Source organism: Aplidium turbinatum, chromosome 2 (genome assembly GCF_918807975.1).
Source record: "Aplidium turbinatum chromosome 2, kaAplTurb1.1, whole genome shotgun sequence".
In the NCBI taxonomy this organism is placed as follows: Eukaryota; Metazoa; Chordata; class Ascidiacea; order Aplousobranchia; family Polyclinidae; genus Aplidium; species Aplidium turbinatum.
Window position 1 is genome coordinate 48289140 of NC_137473.1, and position 26087 is coordinate 48315226.

Genomic DNA, 26087 nt, shown 5'->3' on the forward strand with positions numbered 1-26087 from the left:
TCCATACAAATCTTCAATATATCAGCTAAAGTTATGTAGGCTAATAAAGTTATAGCCTATATATGTTTATTTGTTTTGTAACATTTTTTATTTTTTTATTTTCCCTTTATATCTTAAATTTTTCTGAAGGTGTTGCGACCGTGCCAATTTTTTTTTCAACTCAATAACTTACTTCGATCACAAGCACGTTTTAACGTTCGCGTTTTGTCGCTTCTACCTTTTTCTTGACCTTTGCTATGTTGATGTGTATTGTTTTGATATGATGGTCAGAAATAAAAAAAAACAACTGAACAACAACTGAACTGAACAACAATACAGTTTATGCCAAACGTAGCAAAAGTCTAGAAAAAGGTAGAAGCGACAAAACGCAGACGTTATAACGTGCATGATACCAAAGCAGGACAATCAATTTGAAGTATGGCATGTTTCAAGTGACCAAAAAATTTCAACATTTTTTGTTGCACAAGCATAATTTTACTTTCCAAAATCAAAAAATAATTCTTAATTTCGGCTCTTGTATAAAAAAATAATTTTTCCTACTCAAGCGTAAAAAGTCAAAACAGCTGATAGAAAAAGAAAAAAGTCTGTGTTTACTGTTTATACCTCCAAGTCTTTGTTAAACTGAATGAAGACACTTCTTGAGGGCAGCGGGTGTAAGTTTTGAAATGAGAGTATACAGCTGTACTGTAGTACAGCTATGTATGTTCAGTTTCTTTTTATTTTTGATCATCACAATGAAAAATAATAGGCCTATATGCGAAACACAGCAGAGGTCTAGAAAAAGGTTTTGTTTTTGGCTTCTTAGGGTAAATTACTTTGGGTAGGATAGAATCCAAATTTCAAATGGAGTTTACTAAGATGTAATTTAATTAACAAAGAACATATAAATAATGGTGCAACTGCAAAGTTTTTTTCTGTTTTTAAAGATAATTTACATATAAACATAACATAAGTTGTGTATAGTAATTGTACACATTAATACTTCACTTTCCAAGAAAATGTGCAGACAGTCTATGTCGATTAGATCAGAAATCTGATCAAAAACATTAGAATCCAAAGGTCTGCAAAGTAATCTTATGAGTAGTGCAGCATGTCAGAACTCAGCTTAAAATATAATCGGTTTCATGATTTATCATTTTGCAACAACATGTTAAATCTATTTACACATTCTTAATGTTGTTGTTTTATATGACACTATTTTATTGCAAACAACTATTGTCCTGATTAGCAGGATTTTTTTATTCATAAAACAGCCAAGAGCAAACAAATTTCAGTGAATTTCTTAGATTCATACAATCATGTAGTAGCCTAGACCTCTTAGTCAACATGATAAATTCAGTAAAAAATGCTTCAGTACATACAGTATCCTTTATATATACACAGCTGTATATCATCACAAATGAAATGCTTGAGTACACGTTTGAATGAATGTACATAAATATCCCCTTTGAAAATAATTACCCAGAGATTATCTCCACAGAAAAAAATCTACGTTGGTAAATATCACTTCGCATAAAATCCCTCTCATGAATATCTTCCTTGATGAAAGGTTCTATAACTATTTATTTGGAAGATATTTACCTAGAGTAACTTTCTTTTCAGTGGATTTTTACAGATTACCATTTTAAAACGTAGCTTCATAAGCTATGCTTCGGCCACATTATAAGGTACAATTGTCTTCACTGTCTTTTCATAGTCTGTACACATAGTTTTCTAAAAGTTAACATCAGTGCATTTGTTTTCATAAAGTTAATAAATAATTTGCCTCCTACATTTTTTGAACTTTGACAACCCAAGTCAGACAATCTCATCATGAAAATATGTTACTCTCTGACCAGCAATTGGTAAAAGAAGACATTGTAAAGGTATGTATTAAGAGTGTATTGCGCACAAAATGTTTTCACTTCTAAGTAGGCTATAGGTTGAGCTGCATCACCTCAATATTTTTGCAGTGGGATTAGATATCTGTTTTACCATAATGAAACACAAAGAAATCTGGGGTGCCAAACTTCAGTCAAACCAAAAGTTCTAATAGAGAATGACAACATTAACATTAGTTCCAACAAAGCAAAAATGTAACTTGGCTCTCTCAATGATTTTGATAAATTTTACCTTGTTTTGGTTTGCTTTTATGCTTTTTTCAACTCAATATTGAATCTTGTCTAAGGTGCTCACTTTTTGTTCGACTGTGATCATCAAATTAGATTTAAAAGTTTGTGTTAAATTGAAGTTTAGTTAAATCATCTTTTTTTCTGATGGCAGAAATTTTTTAATGAACAATGACAGTTCTGTAGTTCAATTTGATGTAATTGAGCAATGAAAACAAAAGAAAACTTTTTTCTGTCAAATTTTTTTTGGAAGGAATTTTCCAACTCTGGATCTGTTACTGAAATAAAGAAAATTGCTGCTTTTCTTTGTAGAAAAAAATAGTGCTTTCAATTTTGTACAGCCTTTCTTTGTAACTTTTTTTGATCGTAAAAAGTATTTTATATACTTCATTAAATTTACCTCTTAAATTCTCAGCAATGGTATTGTCATTGATACAGGATGTATATATAGAGAATGCATTGTCGGTCACATAGTTTGATGCAGTTTACTGTTTTGTATCACAAGACTGAGTGGATGTTGCATAAATTTCATATATAAATGGTATGCCTATCTCAACGTTTTGTGAGAATTTAAAATACAAAAAATGCAGAGAAAATCAAAATAAATTTTTTACTTTGTTTTATACCTGTGACTTTCATTGTGTTTATCGTATTGATATCTAGTGAAAAGCACTTTACACTTTTTTGCTTGAAATATGATTGCACTCACAAATCTTCAATGGAAATGTTTTATATATGATAGCATTATTTTCTTTATTTTAACCAGACAATAGCTCAAGCTGTGAAGCTCTTGCAAGAAGAATGCATATCAGAGACAAACAGTCTGCAGATTGCAAACTCAGACAATCAACCAACCCAGATTTTTACTGCTGCTTTGGAAGCTGCTTTTCTCCATGGGCTTAAAGTAACCGTTTTATCTACACTAGTCTAATTTTTTTTAAATACAAAAACTGTATATATAGGCCTACCTATCTATCTTTTTTCATGAATTCATTTGTTTAAGTTGCAGATGCACATTCAAAGTATATATAGTTAAGTTTGCTGTATTTTTTTATGAATTTTTTAAGCAACAAGCTTATACCATATTGGCTACTGAATCCATGACAACCATAAAATGTTTTTCACTGTGTAGTTTGTTATAAACTTTTGGTGTGATACTCTGTTTAAAATTAGTACAGCAGCACATTAAGGGAAATGTTTATTTGGTGATAGTTTATCAGACAGTATTTTCAGTAGGCCTATGACTCATTTTATTGTTTTTGCAGAAAGGTAATTATGAGAAACAGAAACCCCATACAAATACACCAAGGCCCCACTTTTGGAATCTTATACGCAGGATTAGCCACAGTGATGCTATCGCTGAAGTGAGTTTTTGATAGAATTTTGATTGTTCTGATGTATTGTATCTTTGTGATCACTTTTTGACAAAGATACATTTTCTTAATTGTTTTATGTTTTTGCTTGCAGTACTAATGATATTAATAATACTTTATTTCACACCAGTTGTGTGCAAAATAGCGTCGATAAAAATCTTAATTGGCGATTTTCAGCCAACTGTCGCAGTTCTTCCGGGCTATGCTTTGTAAGAGATCGCCCTGCCCCTTCGTATGGATGTTTCTGCTTGTCTTCTTTGATTTCGTTTGCCTTTGATCAGTTGTGATAATAGAAGAGTTTCCTTATAAACTGAGTTTATTGGATGTTGTATTCTATGTTATTTAATTAGTCAACTTAAACTAAACAATTAATTAACTTAAATTTTAGATAAAAAAGATGAAATGCATCGACAGCCATGTTGGGCAGAGCAGGGCATGGTTGAGGTGGATCTTAAACGAATCTGTTGTCACATCATACTTGTCATCATTTCTTTTAAACAAGGAATACAAAACCATTTTAACTCGATACTATGAAGCTCATGCTTTATTTCGTGATGATGAACAAGTAAGTTTAATAATTTTCTGTGGAATTCCTGTATATATTTCTTTTATTCTAGTGATTAACGTTAATATTTTGTTACACTTTTTGTTTTTAAAATATCGCTTAAATTTATGCTAAAACACGTTTAGTATGCAGTGTGTGAATTGATATAAAGTCTGTCTAATATCAGTAATAATGTGATATGAAAAAACTGACCAAGTTTTTATGCCTGGGGATTTTTTTGGTTTCGTATACCCGAGTGGTGAGAGCACTGGCGCGGCACTCGAAAGAGCGCCGGTTCGACACCGCTTAACAGCATGCGGCTGTGCCTGTCAGGACACTTAAAAGCATGCCTGAAGGTGAACACCAAGCTTAGCTTCCTTGCCTTCCCGTCCAATTGATCTAAATCTTCAACCACTCGACGGATACCCCAAAAAACTTGTTTAATGAATGTACCATGTACTATTTGTAGAGTGATCTTTTTCTGAGATATCTACAAGGTGCGGAATATCTTCGGTTTAAATTAACTTGTAATTCTTCTGTTCTGAACAATTGGACCAGGACTCCTTTGCAGTTTGCTGGGCTTTCTGCATCCAGTTCTATCAGAAGGTGGGTTGTGAGTGTAACACGATTGGTTCTGGCACAATGTCAGGAAAGTTTACTGTGGAATTTTGTATAGGAAAGGGAAATACCGCTAGGTCTAAGGGAAAGTGGGCCGTTGTTTAAACAGATGAATACTATGAAAAGTTCATGTTTGGCTTTATCTTTTTTTCTTACGATTTTTAATAAACTTATCCTTTACTGCAGGTAGAAACATGTTGCTTTTGGATTTGAAGAAAAATAGGTCCCAACAAATTTTAAGCATTTTTTTTTGTGGCTGCCTGTCATTTCCATCAATAAAATGTTTTCGATTTTATTCTGAAATGCAACGTCCCAACAGGAGATATTGTTTCTCGGCAACCGATTGTAGCAAAAATTGACAGCGATAGACACCGTGTTTCCCCCATAGGAGGCTGTTTTTTAGTGTTATATTTGTGCATTTTAGCCTGATGCATTTGATAAGATTCTTTTGTGCGTGTCATTTCTACCCACTGACAGTAGTTTGTTCTTTTGCATATAGATTTTTTTGCCATCATTTTCGGCATTTGGATTATGGCACGTTAAAACGTTTATTTGAATAGCTTAAAGGAAGATAAAATTGTGTTTTTATTTTTGTAACATTTTTTAAACTTTTAATTTTGCTTATCTTTTTACAATTGAGACTTTGATACGAAGGGCACAATTACCGATTTAGTATTTTGGTACTTCCCGTTATGAATTTTAGATTTTATGGTGTAATGATTTTCGTATTAGTTTGCACTTGTACTATTTACATTGAATGACACCACGGATGAAACCCTGGTTCAACACTCGGCTTATTCTAATTGTGGAGAAAAAAAAACACCAATCACCTAGGTACTAGGTTGTAATAAATTGGGCAGGCGTAATTTCTGAAGCAAAGATGATCGAGAAAAATAAACTGGCCTCTTCACGCCTGCGAGTGCCGAAAACTTAATCTTGTCTTGTCATTCTTGAGGCTTGGTATTAAGTATGGGGCCGTTTTTATTACTCAAACAATAGACGAAATAAATTATTTTGTTACTCTTCGTTTTGTGAAACCTCTTTGTTCACAGAACTGTTTACAGTACCATGAATATATTTTAACGATGCATTTTTCATTAATGTTTAGAAGTTCTTCTTATCTTCAAGTTTCGCGCTCGCCAGCTCAGGGCATGAGACATTCTTCTTCGTTCAGCCATACCGGCGAATACCTGCGACTACCTCCGAGCAGACACGGCAGCTTTCAGTCCAGTAACATGTCTATTTCGCCAGCTTCGAGGTGATATGCTGATCAATTTGGCTTTCATCAATGTGACACTGTGACAGCGCGTAGCGGATGAGCGTCATGACGTCTATAGTATAGTATAGTATAGTATAGAAATTAAAATTATAGTGCTTTTACCTAAAGAGGGTAACGTGAAAATGAAGAGCGCTTTGTTTTGTTCATTAACAACTTAGGCAATCGATTAAGCCACTAAGCGTAGTAAACACTTACCCTAATTTATGTGATGAAACTGGCCACCATATTGTCCTGTTTACTTGAAATACTGCAAACTACCAAGCAAACAGAATTTCTCTTTGCAGCACGAAATAGCCAAATCACGACGTAGTTCAGGAAACATGACTAGTTGACGTTTATATTTTTTATTTGACGCTTAAAAGTCCTTCAGTATAAAAAGCTATGTTTTCATTTCCAGCTTTGGATCTCAACGATCTATTTCTCCTTATATCCGAGTTTTGGCGAAAAGCGTGGAAGGTAAGTCGGTGATATTGTCAGCCCTCAAAAGCGTACCACCACTAATAAAAAGTTACCCTGTATTCGTTATTCATGAGCTAGCTGTTTGTTTACGTTGTGTTGTAATGTTTATGTTTACCTTTTTTCTTGGATGAAAGCTTGTCATCGTATTTGCAGCAACTTCCTGGGGTATTATCAGCGTCTTCTTAATATTGCTTATAATTATATAATCACATAGTCAATAGTCATGCATAGTATAATCTCTTGTGGCTTATCGATTGCTGGTTGACTTTATGGACCACAGCTTTTTTTCACTTTTGCAATTATGTAATCAGCCCCATTGTTGGTTGTGTTAGTGTAATTGCTGTATGTTGTCGTAATGGGCGCAAAATAAATAATGATTACTATTGTCGTTGAAAAATGTTTTAAATAAATTAAGTGAAAATTTTAACCTCAAGTAAACAGATAGTCACTTTTCGAGTTGAAGCCACCACGCAACCTTTCGCTCATGTTTGTGTTGTAGAAGCGCCCCACAGTAACCTGGTGGAGGTTTTACCGAGCGCGGGGCAAGCATTTTCAACCCGAGATGAACAGGAAGAATTTGACGGTGCAGTGTTGCATACAAGGCATGTCAAGCGACGTAAAGGCGGCAACAGAGCAAAAAGAAAGCAGGTAAAACTTATCACGCAGTTTCTAAAGTAAAGTTTAACGTGTCTCAGAGCTTTTTCACTCTGGAAGTTTAAAGTCAAACGCCATCGCTTTTCATCATAGGAAACTCTAACCGAAAGGCGTTGTGCAGCGCTGCTTTTTCTGTCATATGCTTTAAAATGCAACTTTTCCATCTTAGTCTAAGTGAAACAGAAGATGATTTTTGTGAATGAGCTCTCATTGGTGATTCACTTGTTGTCCGCGGTCTTGCAGCTTGCATAAAGTTTTGAACAAAAAGTTGCTGCTGCGTTCTTTGTCACAGCCACACACGAAGAAGTGATAGGTGCGCTTTCGCTATCCATCCAGTTTTATTTATCACTTTAATTTGTTCAAAGGCACAATCATGTCAAATCCGCAGGTCTGAAGTTTGAGTTTTGCATATTCCCTGAACAGAAGGGAACTGCGAAAAGATTGTCTCAATTTAGCAGCATATTCCCTGAACAGAAGGGAACTGCGAAAAGATTGTCTCAATTTAGCGGCAACTTTGTACAGTGAGAATCAGTACGATGGACGATCTCTAGAACATTGTCGTAATATTTTTTTTTTCGCTGCAGCATCAGTGGATTTTGAATCGCACGTGTCTGGTGATAATGAATTCAATTAACTTGCATTGCATCGAGATAATTTGTTTGGAAAACTAGATATGCATAATCTAGGTGTATTGAAAGTCATAAAAATGTTAGTACAAAGCGATTGATAGTGGAGAAATGTGTAACTTGATGTTTGCAGGCTAAATAAAAGATTCCCTTCATGTTTGTACAAGTATCTTTTATCGCATGCTAAACATGTCCACTCCACAAGTCATGCCTACAACCTAAACCATCATTGTTATTTGAACAGCGCCCTTGTAACGTTGTGCTTTGTCGATGCTTGTAATATTTTGTATGCTTTCAAGTGCTTGGCACGTGTCTACTGTCCATGTGTCATTGTGGTTTGCGTAATTTATCGCAGGCTTTTTCAAGGGGACGGTGAAGATGACTTTCAACAATGTGTTGGTTTGAACCAAGGCTGTGAGGTAGAACTACTGACGGTCGTCTTTTTGCCAGAAATTGAAAAAAAAATTGGTTAAAGTTTTGGCCTTGCCTTGAATTAGACCAACGTGGCATTTGTTTCTGCATTTCTACAAATTTATATTCGGATAATTGCTTGATCTGCGGTAAATCGACAGTGTGATTGTGACGTTCGTGGAATATGTTCAATGCAAACACTTTTCAGTTCACGTATTGACTTGTTGATAAATTATTTATTCGTTCCAATGCCTGCTTGGTAACGACATGTATAGTAATGGATACCCAGTTTGGTTACACATGGATTTTGACGAAGACAGGATGCATTTTTAGTTACGTTGACTAGGGGGTACTTTTGGGCAAGCTACCACATACTGTTTGAATGTAGTGCGTTCTTCTTTGACGTGTCTTAATTTGGGCCGCAAGGATCTCATTAGTATCGGGCCAAAATTATACTCTCAACGGCAAAATAACCCACCGTTGTTTCTTGCCTTCTTTTGTTAGTTGCACGCTATCATTTCTAGATTGAGGTAAAACGTATCAATACAACAAAATCCGTCATTTTTACATTGATTCAACGTCTGCAGACGTTGAATCAATGTAAAAATGACGGATTTTGCCGTCTGAGTATGCACCACTGCTGTTTCTGAGCAAAGCCAACATGACAAGTCTTCAGTTTTTCTCTGCTCAGTGAAGCATAGCCATCGTAACTCACAACTACGTTGTAGGTGGAGAACAATAACATCAGTGTGAATCACCGAGCAACTGCCACCGACCAGTTTCTTTTGTCTTGGTTGACGTGAAAAGCATGATCATGGTTCAATTAGTGTGAATTAGGCATTCGATGTTTGAGCATATTGATGCGTACAAATGCTAACCGAGAAGCACACAGGTTGTTTAATGAAAAGTTTAACCGGTGTAACGCTGTGCGTTGGCATATCATCTACTTGTCCTATCGTATGAACTTTAACAGAAGGAAGTAAAGAACGGAAACGTGGAACACGCTTAGTTTTTCATTTTGATGCTCAAGTATTATCTTCTGTTACTCCAATGCTTGATTCCAAGCGTCGTATCAGTGGTTTTTTTATACTCTGAGCGTTTTTGATAGCTAACCTAAACTATGATAACTTAACTATGGAATAATATCTCAACAGGTACTGTCTACTGATCGTAATGCTTTGATGCATTATTATTTGTCGCTTCTTCACAACGAAAGATTCTTGATACTGTTGGTGTTTACTTTGCCATTTTTGTTGCCATATGCACGAAGTCAAAGTATTTTTTCGCGACTCATCTTGACGGTTTCTCTCAGAAATGATTATATATTTTGTAAAGTCTTGCTGGGGTAGGTAGTAAACCTACCTGTACCCAGTGCCGGATTAAGGGTCTGCTGGCCTGTAGGCACATTTTATAAGTGGCCCGAAAGTCAGGGTTGCCAACTAAAAAAAAAATTAGAGTTATCAGTGTTGCCAAATCGTTGTCACAAAGATCGTTGTTGCAACTATAACACAGGGTAGCCTACCGTGCAAAAACTTGGTCATATGCCTAACTAAATAACAACTTTGCGCGTTTTTGCGATTGACTTCATCTGGAAAAACAGAGCTGTTAAGATAAATACTTATTAGTTTAGAAAAAAATTATTTTAAATTTCTACCGATTTTAAAGTGGCCTAGATTTTTGACTGGCCTGTAGGCACGTGCCTACTTTGCCTAATGGTTAATCCGGCACTGCCTGTACCCCCTTCAAAGACAGGTAGGTTTAATTCATGGTATGGCCATGAATTAAACCTACCTGTCCTTGAGAGAGTGCGTCCTTGTCTAGGTTGGGCTGTCACGGTAACTGCAGTTGGTGACCGAGATAGCACGATGCACATGTTCATGCACGATGATACCATACAAAATGACGGAATCCTCATTAGCAGCACAGCTGCAGTGTACAAGTACATTCATCATGTGCAGATAATCTCCCTGCCACATAAAACAACAGTATCACGGGATTACGTGAAAGGCGTAATACAGACCACAAACGAATGTCACCAAATTGGCAAAAAATTTGCATCACTCATCGGTAAAACACCATTTCTTTCACTTCCTGTACAGGATTTGCTTGATGTCGTGTTGTTAACAAGAGAATCTTTCTGTTACAATGACTTCCACTTACAGCCACACGAGAGTACTTGTGTGTGGTCTCAACGAAATACAATTACAACTACCACGCAGAAACCCCTGTGAAGGGTTTTCGAGCTAAAAAATTTCAGAACGGAAATTCCCTTGTGTTTATACAATGGTCCATTCTAACATTGAAGCTGCAACTGCAAGTTTATCGCAATTTCAATGTTGTCGAATCTTGTTGCTGAATTTGTACGTCTTTGTAGGACCATATCAAAGTTTCAAAAGAGGATATTGACTCGTTGCCCATTACGTTGGTGTAATGACGGAAGAATTTTTTGTGTAATAGCTTTATATTTTAAAAGCTAAACTCTTTTAATCAATGCGGAAACACTTTTAGGAACTAGCTTAGGGAAAACGAGCGTCACGTGTAAAAGTGCCATACGAAACGACTACTGCTTGTTGCTACATTCAGTAATCTATTGTCGCAGGACAGGACTCCATAGAAATGATGCAATGAGTAATGACCGAGTTCCGTATTTTGTTTCAACAGACAAACCCCCTTTGATTTGCTTTTATGTGTTTTTATATAGAGCTGCACTGTTGATATGGGTTGCTATCAAGGCTTTTTTGCAAGGCAGACTGTTTCTGTGCAACAGAGTACATTGTAGTCGGCCGCATACCCGAATAGTGAAAGCCCTGGTTCGACACCGCTCAAGGGCATGCGGCTGTGTCTTTGGAAGGACACTTAAATGCATGCCTGAAGGTGGACATGAAGACTGGCTGCCTTGCCTTCTTGTTCACTTAATCTAGACCCTTCAACCACTGTAAGCCTGGATACGACGCAAGAGTGCATTGTTATTTTATCCTAGCTTTTTGATTCCAAATGCAGTTGCGTGCACAGAAAACTCTCAGTTGACATGTTTGCGCACATTTTAGGCAGACGACTCAACGAACTGTGGAAGTGACAGTCGTTCCGGTTCATTGAGCAGCATCTTCAGCTTGGAGAGCGCTTCAAGTAGAGCGGAGGGGAACGATCCTTCCACAAAAACAAGCAGCAGCGGAAGCAGTAACACCGCCTCTCCTCTGTTGCAACATGTGGCTGTAAGTTCATAGATTGTGATCCAACCTCACCAGCAAATCACTTAGAACTTTTTACAACGTCTGCAAACGTTGGATTATTGCAAAACAGGAGTGGTTTATTGGCCCAGAAAACTTGTCTACAAATAATTTCACACTTTGCAATGGTGAAACGGATATTTGTTTTACTTAAACGCAACTGGGTCAATCTGCTTTAATCTTATAGGGAACATTTCAGCGACAGTAATCTACACCATCACCGAAAAGAATCTACCGTGTTTCTAACCTTTAATTGCTACACTACACCAATTTTTTTTTATCCAAAAAATTGCTGTGCGTTAGCGGTACTGCACATTGGTAATTACTAATTATTTAGGAAGAACGAGACTTATTCACATTTTAACCGAACAAATTCTGTTTCGAAATCGTTTGTGTAAAATTTTGACGTAACGAGTTTTGTACATTCTTTGAAGTTTTGACACACCATTGTCAAACGTTGCAGGAAATGCAAATTACACAAGTTTTAAAGTTGCTATTCACATTCAGTGGACAACAGTTCGATAGAATCTCCACTCAGCTGTCTAATCACCATCCATTTATACAGTACATAAAGGCGAAAGTTTTGAAGTCACTTTCGTTACAAAACGCATCAAGTAACATACTTTCTGTCCAATAACGCTTTTCATTGTCGTAATAACACATTGCTTTTTACAATTTTCAATGGAACAGAATATTCGTATCATCACAAAAATGAACAAACAAAATGAATGTGGTATACATTTGATGGCGTAAAAAACTGTTACAAATCTTTTTTACTTTAAAGCTCTCTATAATCACTCTTGTAACGTGTAAGTCATTGTTTCAACTTTTATGATTTCATTAATTTCAAGCAATGTGTATTGCCATTCCTTGTGTATGGTTGAGAAAAGTAACTTCTCTACCGAAATTCCTTTCCTTACTATCTGACACCCCATGTTTAAATAAGTAACTTCGCTTATGTTACGGATCTAGGTACAAGCTGACTCCGAACCACTTGAAATCAATCTCAAACTAAGCGTAGAAGCTTCCACTCAAACAAAGTGAGTTTTAAACACGAAGAAAAACACCGTCAAATAATGTAATCAAAAAAATAAAACATTATCAAAATTAAGTTAATTTTAAACTTTTTTAAACCGAACTCAACCAGCAACAAAAGTTAATGTTTTTTTTTTTATCGATATTCATTCCATAGATGTGATGCCACAGACAATCAGACCAGCCATTGTGATGCCCAATTGACTTCTCATCCAACGGACAAAATCAATAGTTCAAATAATCTCCTTTCGTCGCCTATATCTAATGGGAATGCTACCCTAGATGTCATCGAGGAGGCAGCTGAAGTGGTTGCTCTACCCTTACTTCACAGCAAAGGTCATGAAGGTAAGATACTAATATAATAGACACAATCATCATAATGAGCGGGTCTTTCGAGGCTAGATTCGAGGGCAGGAAATCATCAGCCACTCAGCAATCTCGTCGTCCAGGACCCACAGACCATGCGCACCGCGTGAAGGCCGGTGGGTTATGCAGTGGTGGATGACATGGTCTGCGGTCTGTTCAGTGGCACCACACTCGCATTCTGATGAAGGAGCCAGGCCCCACTTGTGCACTAGACACAATGAATGCTTGTAATAAAGCTTTGGTAGAGAGTTTGTCTTGTACCATAAATGCTATTAACACCAAAAAAAGAATACTCACTGCCAAGCACCAAGCTAAGCAAACTCAAGTAAATTAAATCGCTATCATCAAAGTAACATTAACAGCTTGTCTTACCCAGTGGAATCTTCAGAATCAAGCTGTTAAAGTTGCTTTGATAGTGATTCAATTTACTTTGTGTATATAAATGTTAAGTTATTTGTTAATTGCGGCATTTCGTTTGTTCAAAAATGTTTGCTTACGCACTTTCATTTGTCGGTCTTCGAAAGTTTATTTCATTGCTATTTTCCATTTTGAGGCTTTATTCTTAACAGTGTGTTGCATTGACTTTCCATGAGCTCTTCATTGTAGCCACACAGCTGTATTTTCCATTTCAGCAAATTGAAAGAATAAAGCTTCGCTTTGTAAAGCATAATATTTTAGAGGCACATATATGTGATTGGGTACTTTTTTACGTTTGCTAGTTATTTTTAGTTCTTTAGGTAGGTTGTCCGCGTACTGATATATTGGTTTTGTTGAAAGAACGTTACAATGGCACGTACTTGCATAGCCTGAAGCGATGCACTGGACGTTACGTCAAATCGTGATTAGTTGCTTCCGTCTCTGCTTGAAGATTGAGCGAACCTTCCCAACACCAGTACAACTATGTTATAATTAAGCCATGACTGCATATTTTTTTAAAATATCTAAACCGGATTGCCTGCGCTCAAGTAATCGATATCAATGTTCAAAGTGGTTTTTTTACCGATGTTCTACTTAGATTGCCGCGACAGTCTACCGTCTAGTCAAGATGTTACGACGCACTCGGTTAACGCTCCTGAAGCTGATCAAACTCAGTCCAACCCCGCCTCGTCTCCAATTCAACCTACCACTGCCATTCAGAGTGTGAAACATGAAAGAATGTAAGTTTTGAAAGTTAAGGCTCATTATCGTATAGATAAGACTCTCGCTATTCAATCATGTAACTTTTGGTTCGATTTTCGGCTCAGCTGGTTGTTTAAAAATTACCATACACATTTACCCATACGCATAAATTGGGTAAGAGAGATTACAATAGGAGAGGTGGCCTAGCGATAGAGGCTGACAACCCTACTCTCAGTGCGTGAAGCTGTTGTCTTTTGATCCCCTCCGATGCTTGTAATTAACGACCACCTTACGTTCGCAAGCCAATAGCAAGTATTTAGTTGTGTGATTAACATAGCATTCGTTTTTTTGCATGGCATTAGAGTTAAAAGCTATTGCACAATATGTTTTCTCTGACAAACAATTCCACTTGAAATTCAACTTTTTAACATTGTTTACTCTGCGTGGTAGTACGTTGATACCGGTTTCATGATGTGTTCTTTTGACCTTGGTGATGAGACTTTGTTCAATGTCTGTGATCTTGGTTTTGTCATCTGCAAATCAATTTAGTCTCAAAGCAGACTACAAAACGCAAAGAAAAACTCGCATCTAGAGTTGTTCGAAACGAAGTTATTTTTTAGATTTTGCTGAAACGAAATTCATGGTAAAGAATTTATTCCTAAACGAAATCAAGACAAATAGTTTTGTGAGAAGGTGAAAGGAATTAAATTCGCAAAGAATGACGAACAAACCGTTTCGTTTTGAATTTTCAACGATACGAAATCGATTTCTTTTGAAATGTGATCAGAACAAGAAACATTTTGCATCGATACGAAACGAAACATCTTGGTTTCAAAAAGCGTTAGTTGTTATATAACGGATTTTTATGCTTATTCTTAAACATAATTGACAGTTTGATTGTTTCAATTTGTAGTAGTTTATGATTGCAAAAACATTGCTGCGTTTGCAAACGCTCGTGATATGAGTAATTAAGTGACCGAGTCAGTATGCCAGCCAACCTTTGGACTATTATTTTGGTATTCAGGTCAGATATAAATTGCTTTCTTTTGTTGTTAATGCTTAGATGTTGGTATATTGTTTAATTGTTGCAACAAACAACACTTTCGTATCAGCAAAAAGGATAAATGAATTACTGCCTTGCTAGCGGAAGAAGCAAAATTCTTTGTGCGATTGTGCACAAACAGCCGATTTGGCTTTCACTTGGTGGTGTAACCCCAGTGATTTATGAATGTTCATTACGCACATAACCGAGGCCACCGTGAGTAACACCTTATGCTTGAGCGAAAACCGAAAATGCGATGCAGATCCTTACGTAATTTTGACCATGTGACAACCTAACCAGCAAACGTGGCCTTTTTTTACATAATGAAAAAATACCAAAACTATGCATAATGTAAAAAAGATAAAGTTTCCTAGCTTGAAAATCAGGTTGATGGAAATGCAAGCACTTGCTTTTTAGTGGGAACTATTATCACTTTTCTAGCTCTTGGGAAGCTGATTAACCTGAATAAGATTGGGTGGACAACTCTGGCTTATGAGCTACTTTACTACTCGTGTTGACTTTCCGTAAAACTCGCCTCGCAATCACCTATCGATGGAGCGCTAACATTCCTTGGCTGGTGCGAGCGGGCAAAGAATGTTGTCAATTTTTACGGTGTTTTCTAATGTTTACGCAAAAAAGACGTAGTACGATGTAAATCCGACATAGTCGGGATGTTTTCTTATTACTTTTATGGTTAGTTTACATATTACATAATAACGTTATTTTCCTCTGTGTTCAGTGACAAGAAACTCTGGGTTGGAGTTGACGCGCAAAGTTGTATTTTTATTTTAAAGTAACATCGTAACACGATAACAATTCGTATTTCTTAACATTGAAACCTCATGATTGTTTCTATCAAAGTTACAGTCATGCGGTTTTACGCATAAAAGAATCCAGCTAGCGCTCTGAAAACAAGCTTGCTTCAATGCCCCAGACAGCAAATCAGTTTTTTTTGCATTGATTCAGCGTCTGTCGTTGATTGCTTATTGGGATACAGCTATTTTAAATGCAACTGTAGCAATGGGTGTAAAGGCTGTTGGTTTTGTTTTTTCTACGTGATTTGTCAGAGAAATTTTTAGTTATGTAACGAGTGCGTGAGGCCTTGTTCAATAAGCTACTGTAGGTAAACCGCATGTCAAGCTTCAGTGATTTTTTAACACTGCCACAGCACGTCTCATCGTCGCTATGAATGATTGAATGAATGCGGTCCATGGCTTTACGTGGTCCAATTTTCTTTTTGAATTCGACAACTTTCGTGTTGGATTAATTGGCAATAGACTTTGATCACAACGAAGTCTTGCTGGTTAACTCACATTATTCCTTCGAGGAAGTAGTATGGTAACTTTTAACCCTGCATTTTTATTTTTGATACAAAAAAAACATTTCATTTTGATACTAATGTATATGTTTTTGCGACTTCACCAATAACTAAAGTAGAATTCTTGTACTATTTTCACGTCTCAGCAAAATACCTTTTGATGTCCTAAGTAGAACTTTTGATTTACTTGCTGACCATGAGGGTTCTTTTGATTCGGCGCTTTTGGCCGCCACCCACTGTAGTTTGTCTTTCAGCAAAGAAAATCATGATACCTTAAAAAAGCCATGCTAAATACGTTATTGAACTGTAAGTGATGAAACTGAAATTTATACTTGCTCGAAATTTTGATGATATTCACGTCTACAAAAGCCATAAAAGCAAGTAAAATGTATGATAATTGTATGGTGGTTGGTAGTATGCGCGGCGCTTCATATTTGTAGCCAAACACAATGCACGCGAATTGCCTAGTCAGAGGTTTTCGGGAAACATTTTACCTCTCGCGAATTTGAAACGCTTTAAAACACCTTAACTGACGAGTTTTAAAAGTTGTGAGTTTTAAACATTAAGAATGATAGCTGCTTGCAGTGCCAACTTCTTGAGTTTGAGCAATAAATTTGATTGTGTTTACTATGATAAATGCATTGTAAACTGTAACCGCAAAATAAATCAGCTGTTGTAAGATGTAGACATAAGCTGATACAATATGTACCCTGACATCCTGTGTCAACATGTATTGCAACTATTGTTTGCAAAGTGATTTAATAGCTTGTAGCAAAGTCGACACTATACCGTCACAAATCTAACCTGGTAAACCACCTAAGCTTATTCAAATCGAATGAAATGTTCTGGTAGAATTTGCTGATGCATTAATTTTACTTCATATATTTGTTATATATTTGCGTTATAACAATGAAAACTATAATACTACAAAAAGTGCTCAATGCCAAGCAAAAAGGCAAAGCAGAGCGAATTAAATCAAATATAGTTATTACTATATTTGATTTATTTGCGTTATATATTTTATATTATATGTGTTATATATTTGCGACTAACCTTATATATTTGCGTTACATATTTTATATGTTATATATTTGCGACTAACCTTATATATTTGCGTTTAGATTGTTCAGCTTCAGTTTTGTTTGCTGTTATAACTTCTAGCAACTCTTTTGTTGCGACCGCACCCTAACCCTGTACAATGTACATTGTGAGCGTGCAGATCACGTATTACATTGGGATCCTTTAATTTTATCATTGCGTTTTTTGTTTTGTATTTCAATATGTTTGCCCCTGATGGTTGCTTCGGCAAGAAGCTCAGGGTAGTACCTAATTTTTTTTGTACAATTTTACTGCCATTTTTTTAGTATTACTTTGGATAAGAAGTAATTTCTGTCTCTTGTACTACAAAACTATTTCTCATTACTTCACATTAATGGGATTGAGCGGCAGTATGAGTATTCAAACAATCCAATAAGAATGACTAACATACATTTTGAATTCACCGAAAACGTTTGAATTCAACATCTACGATAGTTTATTGTATTGTTTGAATTATGATATTTTCAAAAATTCATATTTTCTTAAAATTGTTTGTTCAACCAATGTCTTTTTTGTTCAATACTTCTTACATTTCAATTCTTTTGCAATCGCAAAAGTTTTCGCAACTGATGCCATCGTTGAACAGGAAGTGGTATATATATATTTAATTGCATTGCGTCACTACGGATCATACTTTACTTGGGACAGCCAACAAACCATGCTACGTGCTCCAAGCTGTCGTCACGGCTGGGAAAAATTAACAAATATTGTATTGACTGCAGTTGCAGAGAAGGCTTCCTCCAAAGGAAAGGAGACGCATTGCGTATCTGGCGCACGAGGTGGTTTACTTTGAATGATGGGATACTTTCTTACTACAAAAGTGAGTCTGTGTCAAAAAAAGGTAGACACCGTGTTTAATATTGGTGTTGTAAATATCAGATGCACTCACAATTTGCAACACTTGAAAGTGAAAAATAAGACAACACATATTTCAGTTATACTGGGGCGGTTAAAAAATGAATTTTGAGATTACCTGCACATTTTTCGATTAAATGGTCACTGCTTTTGTTGTTAACTAAAACACAACGAAATACCATACAAGCTGCAGTTAGCCTAGGAATGTGGCTTTCGGTATGTGCTGACTTTGTGAAAAGACGGTAGGTTCGAGTTGTTGAGAGTTTCTAACTTGCTGATAAAGCACTAATTTTATTTTAGACCAAAAATGCCAAGAGACATTGGGCTCTATATTTCTCTGTGACGTGGAAACCATTGACGAAGAAGATATGGCTAAAAGCAAAGGGATTTGGTACGCGCCGTTCGCATTACATTTTTTTGTCAAATGAATATTCGGGAGTCATCGGCAATATGTTAGCATTAAGCCTTCACTAGTTTCAAGGACGAAATAGGGGCAGACCACCAAGGATTTAGAGAGGGATTCTTAAACTTTTTTTTAACGCGGACCCCTTAAAAACAATTTTGGTTTGCGTGGACCCCTTTGTGGCCTAATCCGAGAAACTTTTTTTGATCAGCATGAATTGGACATAACGCAATAAAATTAAAATGAATTGGTAACAAAATTTATCTTATGTTTTATTAAATTTAAGAAATAGCGAGTGCAGATTGTTTTTCAATATCTTTGATCAAATTTTATTAATGTGAAGAATGCTGCTGTTTGTCTTCAACAAGAACATGAAATTGTGGCTTCGTGTTTGATAGGGCTGATAGGATAGTTGGGAGCTGGTATACAAGTCCCCCCTGGTAACTCATGACAAAGACAGGACTCGATCAATCAAAAAGGTTGAAACTACTTTACCTTTGCTTTACTGTTCACACACTTCAATCCACATGTTTTGGTTAATTCCTCTTTGTCATGAGTTACCAAGGGGGGGAGGACTTGTAATTTGTATACCAGCTCCGATAGTTGTTTGAACTTAATCTTTTTTCTTTTGAAAAATTTATTCCATTTTTGAAATTACAGCCTACACTAAGATTTCCATTGGGCCTTCATGGACCCCCTAAAACTAGTCCGCGTACCCCTTGGGGGTCCATGGACCCCAGTTTAAGAACCCCTGATTTAGACTAATGATATCAAAAACTGGTGAGGACTTGATTACAAAACTGCAATAGAAAAACTTCACAACAGAGAAACCGGCGTTTCATTGCCTCCAGCCCTCGACGAAAGGAAGGAACTTAATGATAATGATAACGCTTCAAGGGAATAATTTATTATAAAGTGATTTAACAGAAGCTTGATATTTAGTCGTTTCTGTAGAATTTTTGATATGATAAGGTTAACACCTAACAAGTTTTAGCTGATTGCATAAGATACTGTAACCAGGGCTGTGGAGCCGGAGTTGTTGAAAAAAGGCCAACTCCGGCTTGATACAAAACGATAAACAATAAAATTTTCGCTTGCAACATCTTTTTTTGAAGATTGTTACTTGTTTTCCGTATTGCGATGTAAAACTTTACTAGAAAATATAAGTGTTTGATTTTGTCAGTTTTTATAAACTCACCGTTTCAGCTTCAGTGAGATTATTTTTTTTTTAAAGAAAAATAATAATAATTTAAAAAATTCAGGCAACGCTGTAGTCGAAGAGTTATAAACCGAGGAGTCGGAGTCGTATATTTCTGGCCGATTCCACAGCCCTGGTCGAAACTATGATATAAAAACTATTGCAAGCTTAACTGTTCACCTCAAGGAGTTTTTTATCAATTTCCATCTTGCATTTTAGCTTGAAAATGCAAGACGGAGTTGAACACCAGTTGGCAGCAGATAGCAAAAGCGTGCTGTCATCCTGGGTGAGCGACATAAAGAAAGCTGTCGAAGGATGCCAGCGGTCTAACGATTTCGATGACAATTTAAAATCGACAGAAAACGGCTTTGAAGTATGGGAAGGACATAACTTGGACAAGGGTGAGAGGGCAATGTTTGAATCATCGCAAAAGGTTTTGGTATTTCTACGGCGTTGAAAGAATAGTCTAGGTTCGGTGCTAATATAAGGCCCCAGTCCCTATTACAGAATACTTTCAAAACAACAACAAAAACTGTTGTGTTGTTGAAGATTGTGGTCACTAACATCATTGGTTAAGCTAAGTTCTAGTTAAGGTTTGTTCTGTAGAATTCGTTTAACATATTTTCTTTGTAAAGTTGTGTATGTAATGCTACTCTGCTTGATTTTTTTATATTTTGTGCATAACAATGTGAATAGAATGTCTTGTGTTCTCAAACACATGCCTTCAATGTACGTGTTTTCAGATGGTTCTTCGGACCCGCATAAAAACAGCGATGATCTTCTAGAACCGATGAAAAGACACATGGCTGGAGCAGCAACTGAAACGTCGTTGCATGCGCAGAATCACAAATGCGCAGACTGCTCTTCATCTATTGGTGAATACCGTGTGTGCTGTGTATGTTATGCTACTGTATCCGGCGTAGATATGCTTTCAACTTTTTAAGACAAAAGCCTCAACGCAGCTATGTAGTAGCCATACAATACATTGTAGCAAAGAGTTTGGTTTATTAATATTCAAGATGAAGGCGGTATACCTTTCGAAAATCGAAATGTTTTCTGAAACGTTGTCAGTAGAGACGTTGTGAGTCTATCAGCAGGCGATGTTGAAGATACAGAAAAAAGGATACTGGTCTGAGAAAATATTTTTAGATTTTAAGTCACCGTTTTTAGCCTTTCTTAGCGTGTAGTGACGTTATAATGAAACCATTTCTTGCCTTTCGTTTTAGAATCATCATCCGTTGACCAGAGGCTCTGCTTGTTCACTGGGAAGTATCATTGCTCGGAATGTCATCGTAACGACGAACATTTGCTACCGGCAAGAATGATTTCAAAGTGGGACTTTAAAAAGTACAAGGTTTCCAAAAAGTAAGAAATTTGATGGCGTTTTTCTTGTTGATTTATTTCGCGATGAGTAACAGAGTTAATACCGGCGACTCCAAATCTTACTTCAATTATGTGATAATTAATCTAATCAGAGTTTTGGTAGAGAGTTCACTTTGTTGTACCACAGACAAAAAACTTGGTAGCGTCAATGGGTTTAACACATTTTTTAAAATTTATGCTTAAATATTTTTTTAGTACTGGGAAAGCATACAAATAAAAAAACAAATGTAGGAAGCAATAAAATGTTGAATCATCGTCTTACGAGGCTTTTATACCGAGTGTCCATCTTTATACCTCCTTTAATGTTGACGATATTTCTTTGTCAAACCATCACCATTATTCGATAGTTACAACACCGCCTTGTTTGCTATATTTGAATAATAAAAATATCTAAATTGGCTTAAAGTTAGCATTAACTTTTTGTTGTAATCTTTTTCGTCATGCTCCGTCATTACGACCCATTTCTTTTCGTCAAACTATGTCGGTTCAACGTTGTTACTCTATGGTTTGGATCGAAAGCGAATGAAAAACGTCGAAAGAAATGTGATTCAGCAAAAAATGTTTTCTCAATTCCGCTTACCATAGCGTGATTATACTTTTACTACCTTTTTCAGGACATTTCTTGATTCCAGGATATTTCTTTGTAATATCATAACATCGTTAGCTAAGAAAGCGAGCCAAAAGTGAAATTAACTCCACTTTCCTATGATATTTAAGATCCAAAATGTATCTTGAACGTATCTGGAAGGAGCCATGGATTGAGATGGATAGAATCAACCCTTCGGCACACGAGCATCAGCTTGAGATGGAGCTGGTTCTTTCCTTACGTGCAAAGCTCGTCTCAATACATCGGTACATCAGTACATGTCGCATCATTCCAGCTGGCTTGTTCAATTCAAAGTAAGTGCTAATGCTTTATGTTTAATTAAATAGAAGAGGAAATACTTCCTGGATACCAACAATTGTTGTACACTTGACTTCCGAACACCTGTTTAATGGATGGGAGCATGTGTTGTGACTTTGTGCTTGTTACACTGGTTTTTATTGTCACGCTTTCATTAATTTTCAGCAGTAGCAATTGTATTCAGTGCGCGAATTCTGCCTGCAATCATATTTTTGCTAAACAAGGTTTTATTTTCATGTTATATTTAAAATGCAATGGACAGTGTGTGAAGGCCATGACGTGCCGTGTTTTTGCTGACATGTAAGGGACTGATTCAGGCCACGCACTGAACCAATAACATAAAGTTGTGTTAACTTTTTGTAAGTTTTCCCCAGTCAAAAACGACTTTGTACCGATTTTTCCAAGATGAAAATTCGAAGGATCAATCGATTGATCATGGCTATAACCTCTATAAGTAATAAGTATGCCAAACTGCCAAGATTATGATTTTGTAAGTGCGAGTGCGAGAAAATATTTTCACAGCCAACAACCTAAAAATTTGCTTTAATTTTCGCTTTGAAAATTCATTCAATTTGTGCCACCTCTTTCTACTGGTATCTTTTCATAGATTGAAAGGCCACGACTACATGGTAGAGCTGCCTCACCTGATTTCTGCTCATGACCTTCATAAGGCCCACAGTGGCGACCTTGGTGACATGATGCACAAAGCAGTGACCTTTGGTGCAGAGCACATTCGTTCTTGCCAGCTGTGCTCGGTTAAAGGATTTGTTTGCGAAATTTGCCGGAAAGATGAGGTGGGTGAAAACCAGCTGTCGGTTAAGGTTTGATAAACGTTAACTATGTCACGACTCAATGCATTTCCAAAATCGTAAAAGGCCTCGGTCTCATCCAGAAAGTAAAAGTGAACGGGCAGCTGAATATGATAGGATTTGCTGTCTGCTACACGGCTTTGACACCATAAGTCCATACCAGGGTCTTTGAGAGAATAATTTTGGCCAGGTACCAGTGAGATTCTTGAGTCCCAAATATAGACACTTTTGAAAAACGCACTATATTCAACGAATACGAGGTGATTTCTTCGTTCCGGGCTCTTAAAATTATCCTGAGCCAGGGTCAAGAAGTCCCTTCAAATGTTGAGTTAAGAATCGCGTGGAAGGAGTTAAGGAAATCGAATTGACCAAGTCGAGTTGTGAAATTGGAGGTTTGGCAGCTAGGATGAAATGAACTGCAGTATGTCTTATCAATGGGACAAAAAGCGCTGCTTGTTCAAGTTATCGATGGTGGTTATGCAATCACAAAGATACGGCATACCAGCATTTTGTGTATTGTTAATCTCTCTATTTACATTCGTTGAAAGAAATTAGGTTTCAAATAGATATAGTTGTAAAAAGTCTTTTTATTACTATATTGCAGGTTATCTTCCCTTTTGAAACAAAGAAAGTAAAAGAATGCGTAAAGTGTCAAAGTGTTTATCACAAGGTGACAAATTATTATACATTTTCAGTCGCTTCTGTTCTTAGCATAAAAAATTGTCTCCATTCACCCAATTATTATGTCAAGGACCAATTTTTCTAACTAGTTGTGAAGAAGAACTACTGGGCACCATCAGCTCTGCCCCTTAGCTTTAAGAGGGTTGGGGTTAGCTAAACTTACAATTAAATTGACACTCTTCGCATATAAAAAAAAATGCCACTGCTCGTTATATACGCATAGTTTCACTGTTGCGGAATGCAAAGCGAGTTCCCGGAACTTTTAGGGTTCCGGGAGCTCGCTTTGCATTCCGCAACGCCAACGGTGAAACTATGCGCATATATAGAACAATAGTCATTCTTGCATATGACCCATGTGTATTTCACAATTGCTAATCCAGCTTTCTTAAAGGGATGTTTCAACCAAGTGACACAATGTCCCAAGTGCGAGAGACGTGAAAGAAGATTGAAGAGACAGTTAAAGGACAATGAAGATGATGAATAATTTTATAGTAATTTTGTTTCCCAAGTCAGTATCATTATCATCCAAGTTCGGTTTTGTCCCCCACTCGTGGGGGTGGCCGATGCTTTCCTTGCAGCGATTGCCTTCACTTCTAGTTTCCACTTCATTATATCCATCGCATCTTCTTCCTTTCGCCCGACAATTTTTTTAACGTAGTTTGCAACAGTCACAATATATCAATACAAGGAGCTTAAATGGTGCTACAAGTACAAAGGTTTATTATGCACAGCTATTTATTTTGATGATTGTTGTGCTCAAGTAGAAAATCATTATCTTGATTTGTTGCCACGTTTGCTGCCAATTTTTCCAGAGAGCAAAATCCGTCATTTTTACATGTAAAGCCGTCTTCTTTGATACTTCAGTCTCGAAAGATGCCACAGTACATCCCTTCGACATCTGAGGACGTTGGCAGGGTGTAAAAGTGAAAGTTTATTCACGATGATTTTCTGGTTGTTTGAAACATGGCGGAGTTCTGTCTAAACCTCGTACACACTTTGCAATCGGCCAGCTCCACAAAAATTTTCGGCTCCACAAATGCCAGCTCCATAAAAATTTCCATCAAAATCAACAACACTTTTCAACGGCAGTGCATGTTGAAATGATGTAAAAAGGACGAAGTCATTAAGTTAAACTATTGCTTCTTCTTTGTCGTGTGAGCCTTTGGGCGCCGAGGGTCTATCCTTTTACCACCCACCCCGGATTCACGATGTTCCCGGACTACACTGGAAGGCTGCTAGAGAGCAGCCAGTTTTTGGTTTCATCCAAGACGCGCAAACCTTCCACTCCGTTAAGTGGCTTGAAGATGGTGCAGTCATTGATGATGTATTCTGTTCCTCGGCACCATATTCATAGGAAGAGGAAGAGGCCATTCCCCATTGGTACGTGGTTGAGCGGAAAAGTCCGACGCCCGTGCGAAGACAGTTGAGGCACACCCACGCCCGTCTTTGCAGTGTCAAGCCGGTGGGGCGTGTGTCGGCGTCGGGGATGAACAAATAGAATCTGATGGTACCTGACTTCCTTTGAGAATTCCATTTATGGTCTGCCCAATTAGCCGTAGAGATGTCCTGTGTATCAGAACTATTGCTAATGTTAATGGAAGTTCAATAAATATCACTGATCGTTTTCAAAGTCAGACAGCTTTGGCAGCAGGTTTTCCATTACTGGTAAATATGAAAAATTGTTGAATACGATTTCTGTCAACATGACAAACGGCCGTGCTACCTCAATTTTGAACAAATGTATGTTTTGTGTGTTTTCGTAAATTTTGCCCTGATCATCGCCGTCTTTGTTAAAGTGTCTTCGCCGTTTCTTTGGCTGTTTATTGCGTGTTTGACTGCACTCTTTTACCTTTAGAAGCCTCGAGATTTCATCAATTTGCCTTTAATGTTATTTTTGTGTGAAGGTGTGGCTAAAATTCTCAACAGTAGACACCTGATCAAGCGAGTCAATGTTTGACTCCGATGATCGTCTCAAATAGCCCACACAGGACAACCGGTACGTTGTTCACAGCGATAGCAATATTTGCTGCAAAAGCAGAATACCCTTAATTGTCCTCCTACAATACCAACGCTGATTGGTAGGTATTGCAAAACTTCCACAAGAATGTCAAGGGAATTCATTGGAGATATATTCGAACAACACGATACATCGTGATTGCTCTGTGTTATGAGAACACTTTTGGTACTACGTTGCGGCTAAATATGCAAACTTGATCTGCAAATCTGAAACATTTAAATTATCAAATCGTGCAAACTTTTAGTTAACTTTCTTCGTTTGATTTCTTGCTCAAATAAAGCAAAGATGATGCGAAACGATCTACGATTCTAAATGGAGCCAGAAAATGTGATGCATTTAGTGAAAAATTAAGGATTTGTTGCACTTGCTTTGACTGGTCGTGCAGTGTTGTATATGCAATCAGTTCTTTTTTAGGTTGATTCGACGTATGAACACGTTGAATCAATGTAAAAAGGTACTTGGCTGATTTACGGATGTGATCGAGTTGTTGTAGCTCAAGTTTGCACCACAACAAAGTGGTGAAAACCCGGGAAACGACCAAGAGGAGCTCAAACATTTAC

General features: G+C 37.0%; 1 protein-coding gene across 1 annotated transcript; it reads left to right on the plus strand.

Moving 5' to 3' along the window:
* The first annotated feature begins 1724 nt into the window (after positions 1-1724).
* Positions 1725-25910, plus strand: LOC145788239 (pleckstrin homology domain-containing family M member 1-like). Its single transcript, XM_082600013.1, has 21 exons — positions 1725-1865; positions 2875-3012; positions 3374-3472; positions 3870-4046; positions 4495-4631; positions 5752-5901; positions 6320-6378; positions 6881-7029; positions 11120-11284; positions 12272-12339; positions 12492-12679; positions 13716-13857; positions 18000-18097; positions 18433-18523; positions 19953-20134; positions 20477-20608; positions 20960-21098; positions 21834-22016; positions 22628-22814; positions 23434-23499; positions 23902-25910. Exons 1-21 carry the CDS (start codon positions 1821-1823, stop codon positions 23992-23994), a joined length of 2688 nt encoding a protein of 895 aa, XP_082456139.1. The 5' UTR covers positions 1725-1820; the 3' UTR covers positions 23995-25910.
* Positions 25911-26087: the final 177 nt, after the last annotated feature.

Bases quoted from the DNA above. Each gene is read 5' to 3' on its own strand.
- LOC145788239 (XM_082600013.1), top strand. From the start codon at position 1,821: ATGTTACTCTCTGACCAGCAATTGGTAAAAGAAGACATTGTAAAG. The intron at 3,473-3,869 runs GTGAGTTTTTGA...CTTAAATTTTAG, and splicing joins ACAGTGATGCTATCGCTGAA to ATAAAAAAGATGAAATGCAT. The intron at 7,030-11,119 runs GTAAAACTTATC...CGCACATTTTAG, and splicing joins ACAGAGCAAAAAGAAAGCAG to GCAGACGACTCAACGAACTG.